This window comes from Sinohyriopsis cumingii, chromosome 15 (genome assembly GCF_028554795.1).
Source record: "Sinohyriopsis cumingii isolate HCF-2022 chromosome 15, ASM2855479v2, whole genome shotgun sequence".
Lineage (NCBI taxonomy): Eukaryota > Metazoa > Mollusca > Bivalvia > Unionida > Unionidae > Sinohyriopsis > Sinohyriopsis cumingii.
The window spans coordinates 146870409-146881237 of NC_142975.1; the positions used below are offsets into that span (position 1 = coordinate 146870409).

General features: G+C 34.3%; 1 protein-coding gene across 2 annotated transcripts in view; it reads left to right on the plus strand.

Moving 5' to 3' along the window:
• Positions 1–4148: 4148 nt before the first annotated feature.
• The window catches only part of LOC149783009 (neuroguidin-like), a 41338-nt gene continuing 34657 nt past the window's right edge, over positions 4149–10829 (plus strand). The window contains exons 1-3 of one of the 2 annotated variants that reach the window (XM_089934581.1): positions 4149–4228; positions 5013–5027; positions 9301–9467. In XM_089934581.1, the coding sequence (XP_089790707.1) occupies positions 9318–9467 (150 nt within the window). In that variant the 5' untranslated portion in view covers positions 4149–4228; positions 5013–5027; positions 9301–9317. The remainder of the gene's footprint in view (positions 4229–5012; positions 5028–9300; positions 9468–10829) is intronic. The other variant, XM_089934580.1, reaches the window with a different exon arrangement.

Sequence of the window (10829 nt, forward strand, 5' to 3'; positions counted from 1 at the left end):
CAAATAGGCATGCAAATTAAACACTACAAAGGTAATTATCTGTACTAACGATTCTAGTAATGAAGTATATATACTGCACATAATTACAATTACAGTGCCGTAAAATTCCGCAACAATCGAGCAAATAACTCACTGACCTTTACGAAACTTTGTCTTTCCTTAGAATTTCCTATGTTTTCCCGCCAATTTACAAGTGGCTTTCCCAGAGATATTGCTTTAACTTTCCAGCGCGATGATTCACGATTACTGAAGTTTCTAGTCTAAATTACTCAATTAAATTCCGATTGAAATGGTGACCACACCCTCTCTCAATTCCGACTGGATATCGATTCTACCCTGTTCTATTCAACTTAGCAGACAATGCCCCGGCCATATGTCAACGTGATGAGAGTTACGACTCCAATAATAGTCAACTGTTCTTGAACAAATCTTTCAATGTCCACATGTGAATGTTGACACCCAACAAAGCTGGTTATCGCAACAATTACGAACAGGACCACTATAGTCTCGGGGTCTAACATACATACATGGGTTCTAACCAATTCCTTTGTTCTTGACCTACGTAATCGCGGGAAGGCAACGTGACGAAAACCAAGGTTGGACATTCTTTCTGGTATGTCCATAATGCTGGTTTGACATAAGACACAGGCGTATCTGGTTTGGTACTCCATCACAGTGATCCAGATCCAGAAAGTACAGTTTCAATGCTGAGGATATGATCTCTGGAGAAGTTTTGTTTCCACTAGTATGATAGATAAATTATTAACATTTCATGCATCTAATGGAGTCCATTTATATTTTGCGATGCATAGATTATCTCTGCACACCGATGTAAATCTCTTTCTGATCAAGTTTTGTATATGTGTCTGTAAGCAGCAGAGACCAACGTTAGTACTTAACTATGAAGAGAGTTCGCATCTTAGCTCTTGAGGAATGCTGACTTGAACACAACACTCCTGTCGAGGCGGTTCCAATGCACAACAGTTATTTTTCATAAAGAAAGAGTTTTAAGTTCATTACTCGAATTTGTATTTTAAAAAAAACATTGAATTGTTAGTGACCTGGTTGTCTACAAAGTTGTTAGTTTTAAAGTCAGTGTGTGATTTAGATTGTATGCGTCGTTTTGGTTTAAGTGACTAAGTAATCAGCGGTGTATATTATTGTCTGTACCATACTTATCACTATCTTGAACAGGTAGGTGGGCCTATTGAACTCATGTCGTTGTTGAAGGCTCTGGAGTTCCAGAACTGGTAGCATCCTAAATACACAGCCTTCATCACGAGAACTATATTCCTTTTGAATAAGTCGCGCAGCTTGGCGCGGAAACATTGATGGATTGTATACATTTAGCACGGTATGAGTCCTATATAGATGTGCCATACATGAATGTTGGTCGGACCAGAGTTATATATGAAGTCTTCGTACTCACATGAGGGCAGTTCTTTAAATTCCGTTTCAGGACCCAGTGTAGAAGTTTCTTTGAGGTATATGCTGTTGACACGTGTACCTCATTAGAGATCCTCTGAGATGAACAACCCTTAAGTATGAAGAAGTCGGTATCTGTTGTAGTATGGTGTTGTTTTATATGGTAAGATTTCGAAGATTTATTCCTAATGCTGAGTATACAGCATTTCTTAGCGTTAAATTGCATGCCCCACGTTACAGCCCACTTTTCCAATTCGATTAGGTCGTTTTGAAGAATTACATAATCTTGGATAGTTTTGATGGTTCTGTAGAATAAAATATCATCTGTGAAGAGTCTAACTTGTTAGGGGACGCACTCTGGCAGATCATGTGTGGGGCACATGAACAGTAGGGGTCCGAGTTCCGTGCCCTGAGATACAGAGCCTACTGTAACACTGTTCGAGTATTCATCTTCGCCTTCGCAGACGACGTCCATGACCAGGTCTCTCATCAAGGAAGATAGTCGCTTGTTGACTTGTTTCTGTACTCCTTAGCAGTATATTTTACAAAGAAGTTCGTCGCGTGGGACTTTGTCGAAAGCTTTTAAAAATACTAATATTTCTATATCAATTTGCTTTTTGGTCGAAGGATTGCGTGAGATCGTGTCAAGTGACTAGTGGCTGTGATTAGGTAGAAAAGCCTGATCAAAAGTCGTGATCCAGTTTAGTAAGGATTTTGTGTATGGCAAAGTGTCTCATTATGTGGTAACAACTGATGTGTTCAACATTTTCACACATTTACACATGTTAAGGATACCGGTCTGTAGTTGTCTGCTAAGTGTCTATAATCCTTCTTGAAGACAGGGGAGATAAGGGCATTTCTCTAGTCACGTGGAAGTGTGCTGGTGTCCAGTGAGAGTTGAAAGCTATCGCGTAGATCGTTAGAAAAGTTCTTCTGCACATGTTTTCAGGACCATGTTTGGTATGTTGTTAAGTCCCTAGTCTTAGATGTATTTATGTCAAGTAGTTATTTAAGGACTCCTTTTACTTCCTTATTGTAATTGTTATGCATATTTGATTTAATTTATAGTTGATTTAATTTAATTATTTGTTTGTTAGTTTTAATTTTTTAAAATTCCATTACATGCTATTGTAATGTAACTTTATTTAATGGAATAGAGTTCAGTTCTGACTGATTTTTTGGATAAATTTTCAAAGTAAACAACTAATAATATAAACTTTTTATCTAATGCTGACCTAGTTCCTGGCATTGATTCAGAATCAGTAAGAGTTGTGGTTAATTCTTTCTCAGAGTAAGATTCATAAATCGGTATCGAGGCTATACTTGGAGTACGTGACAAATAACATTTAACAATTGTTACAAACTCTGGTTTTTCTAGAGGATTGAGCCACATCAGGGAATCTGTTTTGCGTTGTAGTTAGTATTATTATCTATGTTTTGACAAAAATTATTCATTCTTGCCTTAACACTTGAGAAGTTAAAGTATGTTGTGTTGTGACCAGCTTTGGGCTAATTATTTTGTTTTCTTCAAATTATTTGGATTTCAAAATTGTTTTCCCTGGAAATACAAGTGCTCTAAATTAATTCTTGGACAAAGAAATTTATCGAAATTTATACAGAATTTAAAATACTGGAATATTATTTTCCTTGATTCAACAAAGAACTTTTGACAAATTAGTGTGACGCTGACCACAGCATTACGTCATCGCCTTCCATTTTGGATTTCATCGGGATTCGAACTCAGTTTCATTAGGACTTTTTACTACTAGGACTTCTACTTTTTAATTTTTTGATTATTTTTGGATTTGATTCGTAAAACCGTAAGTTCTTTTTCTCATGTTAACCTTGTTTTTTTTCTAGGGAAATAAATTATTTGTTAAATTGTACAAAGCTAGTTGTCTTCACTTTTTTCTTGTTATATTTTGTAAGAGCCTAAACACGTAACAAAACGTATGATCTATTGGAGGTATTTCTGCTCTTGAACTGTTGATAAAGAGTTGTCTCTATTTCTTGTAAGGACCGGTTGGAATTGCTAAACTAAAGACCGCTTGGAATTGCTCGACTAAGATGTCTGCTTTGGCTTTATAATCTCTAATAAGGATGTCTTTCTGAGGGGTGATATGCACATATTGTCCTATTTCTTTGTTTTTGCATACTTCCAGAATTCCAGAATGGTTGAGGATTCTTTCCTTGTAGCTTTCATAAATAATATTGTTGACATGGTCCCATTCTGTCCTTCTGAATTGTCTCTTGCATTCTTTCTAGAATTGCCTGTACTCCGTCCAACTGTTTGGTTTCTTTGCTTGTTTGTAGACTCGTTATTTTTTCTTTAGTGATCTACGGAGCTTTTTGTTGACCAATGTTAGTGAAAATTTATTTCAACTCATTTTAAAAGGTAAATTTTTTCCAATGATTTTAGAATTCTACTTTTGAATGTTGAACATAGGTACATTATCAATTGTGGTGTTATCTTGTGTATACTGTTGATGAATTGCATGGGAAACGTTATTGCAGTGTATTTGTATCGGTTTCCAATTAGCTCTAGAGAACTGAACTATTTTTCTTCGTTTCTAGTTGCTGTAGGCAGGTTCAGATTTCTAATGTTAAACTTGAAAACAAGCTGAAAACCTCGCCATGCAATTTCTCGAGAAAGAGCGCAGCACTTTGAAATTCTATTTTGTTGTACGCGATTTTTCAATAAGAGTCTTATTCCGAATTGTTACCCGAACAGGGCTACGAAGAAAACTACGCGGATATAAGTACGTTCGCAGGTGCTCCTAGTGCTTAACGATAGTTGTAAGAGGTAACAGTTATGATTCACTTTTTACAAACATAAATTTTAGCTTTAAAACATGCATCTAAAAGTGTTTAGTTAATTCATTAAAGTTATATAACTTTAACTTTTATGTATTAAATTACATGAATGTTAGAGGAACGTGTTAATTTCATCATCACCCGTTTTCGAGGGTTTTGTAAAACGTGCTACAATTTATTTTTATTGTACGTCTATAGTCTGTGAAACGTAACAAACGGTCGCTGGAAACTATTTACTGACGCGATATAAAACATTTAAACGTTTAGGTACACAGTACATATTTATCATAAAACGATGCGAGACAGCGCCAACAGTAACACCAGCTTGAAAGAGCTAACAATATTTTTGCAAATAATACATTTATTTTTTGAACAATTCTATTTTTGTAACATTTAGAAACTCTTTGTATATATAAAAATTATAAAATGATCCAAAACATCATTGATTTTTGGATGTTTGTGGATGTATTTTAATTAAAATTATCTTATTTCACCACTCATTCTTGGTTTTTGATAGAAAATTTCTGTCTTGTTGTCGGTTTCCATTTTGTCTTTCCTTCATGTGATTATGTCTGAAATAAATTACTGAAGCTTTCTGGATAAATCTTGCAAACGATCAGTAATATAAAATGGATTTTATGATATTTGTATATTCTATGCACTTAATGAAATGAAAATTATAATTGAAATATTAATCAAGCAAAAGATATCTTGTTATTGATGTGAAAGATTAATTTGATTTTTTGACTACACATAGTGGTGTTTGCTTTCAGTGGACTGAAGGTGACGTAAGTAAATATTTTTAATATTTTGGGTTTGCTGAGTAAAAGCACAATTTGTTGGAATAAAGGTTCTATATGCATATAAAAATCTGTGGACTTCTCAAAACCAGTACGTTGTAAATCTTAAGCAAATATCCTTTCATTCTGCAGATTGAATTGAGGTATTTTTATTTGTTCCCAGAGTGCTAAGCAGCACTAACATGTGTTAGAGTATAATTTTGTAGAATGACATCATGAAAGCATGTTTTTCACAGCGCACTTTAGTTGGCACATTTTTGTTGCATCATGAGCCATGGAGTAGCAGGGGTCTAGTTATATTTCAATTTTAGGGAGAAGTGACTTTTTTTTTTGGACAGATTAGGGAGAAGTGAAAGCTAAACAGGGAGAAATGGAAGCAAAGCAAGAAATCCGATATATATATATATATATATATATATATATATATATATATATATATATATATATATATATATATATATTGTATACTTGTGCATGTATGTTTTCATTCTCATATTTGAATTATATCCTCTATTTCTCAGTATGCATATCAGCAATATTTTATTTTCAAGTAGAAACTATGTTTTATGTAAACACATTTTGAATGTGTATAAAAATTATATTGATGTGCATTCTATTTTGACCATAAGAACTCTATAGAAGCTATACATTGTAATGAATTTCAGCTGATAGGAGTAACTTGATTACAGTATTGTACAAATGCTTAATCAGCTATTCTTAAACAAGAATTTTTGTTTTTCTTTATGAAATTTCACTATAAAATGGCAGTTGAAGAAATGTGTAAACTTGTTTTAAAACAGCCCGTGTAACAAGTACATTAGAGCAAATGCACACATCTTCATACCATATTGTTCATCTAAATTTCTTTGTTGCCAAAAAAACATTACCATAACTATTCATAGATGACACATTGAATCATTACAGTTGGCACATGAATGAACTAAATCCATCATTACATCTGAATTGACCCAGTCACCATGTTAGTGCTGCACCTATTTTTAGAAAGCGGGGCTTTCTCAATGTAACCACTCACATTCTAGCTTCATTACAACAGTCCTTTGATAGGATTGCAAATTTTTATGGTTTTATTAATTGTAAGCGTATGTTTAGTAACATTATACATTGGTTAGACAATATTTGCTTTGTTGCTTTTTTGTCATATTTTTTTAAAAAATGAGTGAAAACAACTTTGACCTTATGGCACTCTTTGCTTTCCAGAATAAAGCATTAACAAATATGTTTATGACCTATATAATTGCATTTTTATGCTAAATAATCAGTAACTTACTATTTAGATGTTGCTTTCTATGAATTGAATATTTTCCTTAATATATTTGCCCAATTGTTTGCAAAAACATACAAAGTAACAAAGTGGTATTTCCCAGACGCAGCAATGTCTGCCATTATTTCTCTCTGACAGGTTCACTTACGGTTTCAAATTGATTGTATGAAGAAAATAATGCACATGCAGCAGTTAAAATCTTCATGTCACTGAATCTATTTTTAAAGCACAAATTGATATTTATGTACTATTATTTACATGTAAAAAAATAATTTGTGTTGTTTTGTCATGAAATAATAACTTGCGGAAATTGGCCAGTGATAGTAGCTATAACCGGAGCTTGAGCAGGAAAGGGTTAATCAGCAATCAAAACACATGCCTGTGAATGCAGAGTTTGTTGGCACAACTTAAATCAACACCAGCTATTTTGAGGCTTGATGCCTACATTTTGCCTTGAGTTGCAACACAACACAGGAAATGACTGGCTGAAGGCAAGGGAACATCGCAGCAGATAAGGTCACTCATTGTACATCTAAAAAATCACAGGCCAAAGTCGTTTTCACTTTCCTAACAGGAAAAGGCAAATAATTTTTTTTAGGCAACTTGCACACTTCACCTGGTAGTGTGACCCCTGAGTATGGTTCAGCTGTTGACGGTGTATTGTAAAAGTCTTGTCAGTGATTAAAAAACTATAGCCTATTTCATTGGTAGTCATCAATTTCAAATGTTGTTTCTATAACTTTGACATAGGTTGATTGGGTAAAAGGTCATTTTTTTAATACTTATAACAATCATTATTTTGTCCTATAAATAAAATAAATAAGTTTATTCTTAAGATAAAATATACAGTCTAAAATTATGTCCAAAAATCAGTAATGTTTTGGATCATTTTATAAATTTTATGTTTATTGGAGTATATGGGAATGTATTGGAGTGGAAAGACATGCCACTAAACCTAGTTATAGCAAAAATCATACTGGTCATGTTGGCATTTTACACCAGTTATTTCAGCAATAAGTGTAATTTTTTAGAATTTGATTTTACTATTCACTTTATATGGATCCTCTTATATCCATATTGTTTTGGAAGGTCATTATTTACACACACCCCCAAGAAGTACATACAACAAAATTGTTGTTAAAGTACTTGACCATGTTTGGACAAAATCAACATAAAAATGTGATTCAGTATAATCTTGTTGCATGCTGTAGTATAACAACGAAAGCAATACATGTTGTTAAATAAATTTGTTGACCCAATATTTTGAGGATTAGATTCCAAGTTCACATTTCTTTTTTCAGTTTATTATTTAGCCACCATTATAAAAGTCCATAGCGATCAATAATTTTTCTCAGGAAGTTTCTTGATGACAGTTCAGGTACAGAACATTCAATAATCAGAATTGAACAAACTTTGGTTAAACAAAATTGGTATTATATTTTTAAAAAAACAATGTATATTTAATTGAAGATGAGTGAATGCACATACATAACCTGTATGATTTTTACTATACACTTTGTAGAACCGAATTTCCCAGCTATTTAACTGAAAATTTTCAAGCAAAGCCACCATTTGCTATTAGCAGTAAGCAAGATCTGTAAATCTGAGATAATCAGATCAACATTTCTACCAGAACTTTTTGCAGTCAGCACATTTCTGTGGAACTGCATAGGGTACACATGACCCTTGCAGATATCAAGCATAAAAATCACAGAAGCTTATTGTATGCATTACTCTTTAATTCTAAATTTTTTATTAGTTGCATCTTTTGAATAATAGATTGAGTACTTTATCTTTATTTAATGTATCTGTCTATGAGCTAAAGTGGCTTAAATTAATAATCGCCAACACTATGATATGAAACAAATGAATATTTACTTACTTTGGCTGAAAGCAGTGTTTGATGAATGTTAGTATTAAGCTAAAGACATTGTATTTATTCAGGGCATGTCCCAAGGTAAGGTAGTAGACTCATTGCCACTGCACTTAACTTTTTTGTGCTGATTTGTCGTTTTGTTAAATTCCAAACAACGGAATGTGTCAAATTAACCATATTTGATTAGATCAAAGTGCATGTTTAATGAGTCATTTCTCATCTGTGTTGAAAGGGCTGTTCATATATGCAAATGGTAACTTGACTATTATGACATTCACCTAATCATGGGAACAGTTGCAACTTTTAATCCACCTTGTGCATTTATGCAAACTTTGATGTAAGTTTGGGGAATGGAATAACAAATCATTATGCATATATGCTGTCTGAGTTGCAAAAGCACACCTTTTTACCATTATCAGAATTAAATGTGCTTTCTCATGTTTATGATGTGAATTAATCATACAAATCTACCACACATGCACTGATTGGTCATTTACATTAGTGTCACTGGCATGAGTTCGATAATCTATTAATTATGGAAATATAAAACTCAACAATGATAATGACCTGACTGTGATTATTGGTTTCCAGAATGTATTTAGTGATTATTCTAATATCAGTTGTAGGTAAAATACAAATTTAAACTTCCTGCATTCCCTTTTGTAAGCATTTATTAGTACTGATGATCAACGCGTGCACGAGCTTGATCAAAACAAATGAAAAACACACTTTCACTAGAAATTCAAAGTTGGCAATATTCTCAACAGAACAGCCTTTTTGATAAAGATGAACACTGGTCACCCTTGCATCAGTACTTGCCATTTCAAGCTGGTTAAGTTAATTTTCATCTCGAGTGCTCAGTATTACATAAGAAATCAGCTAATTTAACATGACTCAGCCAGGGTTCAAATTTCCAACCTCCCGCATCCAATGTTGATGCTCTAGCCACTAGGCCACCGGAGTGGTCCCAGCATTACATAAGAAATCAGCTGATTTAGCATAAAGATGTGCTGTCTACTTTCCATTTTGAGCTTTCTGTTGGGACACTTCCATATTCAGTGCATAATGATACCAGTATAAGATATGTATGTGTGTCTTTGCAGGTTTTAATAGGCAAAAGATGGTTGTTCCTGCACATGATGCCAATGAGGGAGATCTATTGAAGACCATTCAGCTCTTTAAGGAGGTTCAGGAGAAGATCCAGGATGCCAACACACACATCCAAACTCTCTGCCAGAGGGCAGAAACAGGAGAGTTTGCAACATTTAAGGTAATGCCTTAAGCACGGAAAGATTTTATTTTTATGGTATTGGTTAGAAGGCCTACTCCAGATAGCAGCTTTTTCAGCAGTGAAGTAGACTTCAGATAAATGTACTTTCTTGGCTTCAGAGCAGAATGCCAAGTTTTTACAGCTTAGGTGAGAAATTTAGAGACTGATTGTCTGGCTCGTTATTGTCAAACTTTGAATGCTTAATGTTTATTCATTGTAACAACAGTAAGAACTAAAATTGTTGATGTTAATGTGATGTAAACAGTGCTAAGTAGTGCTCTTTTGGCATGTTAATTTGTATGTAAGTAATTGTCAATAAACATTTACATAGAATTAAAAATGTTTGTTTTTCAGCCATACAGTGTATGATATTTGTAGTGAACAAAGAAAAGTAACAAGCAGATACAAAGCAATCATAATCATCCCCCTGTAATTATAATAATAATCAAGGTTTCCAGATAAAGCATAATCATAATTGTAATCATCAAACCAAATAACCTGTAATCACAGTCGTATTGTAATTAAGCACCTGTAATCGACCCCATGCCTAAGTCACTTATGCTTTTGTCACTTAAACCCTCAGATTTCCTATCAAGGTATAAGTTTTGGAGGCTAAGTGTGGAGTACTCCAACTGTCAAAGTCCTACAGAGAGCCCTGTCAGGATCCACGTTGTTTATAATTTGTTGTATATAATTAGTAAATACAGTACACGGCTCTTGGGAACCTAAGCTTTCCAGCTGAATTCATATGAAACCTGAAGAGGACTCAGCATCTCTCTGCAATGTCTCCCTATGACATGCTACATTTTCCCCGATTCACTTTTTTATAATTTTGGTCAGCCATAGGTGATTTGAACAACAAAAGAGAATTTAGAGATCTGAGAGGGTGATGCTGTTCTTCTTACTTCAGTAAAGTGGAATCAGATGGTACATTGCAAGCAGTTTGTGAGTGGTGGAAGACTGCTGGAAAGCGTAAGTCATTCATTTGCAATGGAAGTAGTAACTTGCAGCTATCAACCTTTAGCTTTCATGAATTTATCTTGGTTATTTAATTGTTAATTGTTATTGGGGGCCCCGATTGTCCAAGTGGTCTAAAGCGCTCTCCTTTACGGAACACTGCCATCTCACCTCTGTCTGCGTGGGTTCGAGTCTCGGATTCGGACAATGTGGGTATGTGAGAAAGCTTGCCAGTAGCTTCTCATGGGTCGGTGGTTCTTTCTGGGGTTTTCCTGGGTTCTTTCTCCACCATTAATACTGGCCACCATGTATAGCCTATCGTGTGCTGAAAAATGGCGTTAAACCCTACAACAACAACAAATAATTGTTTTTTGAGCATTGTCATGCTGTGCAGGAAAGAGAGAC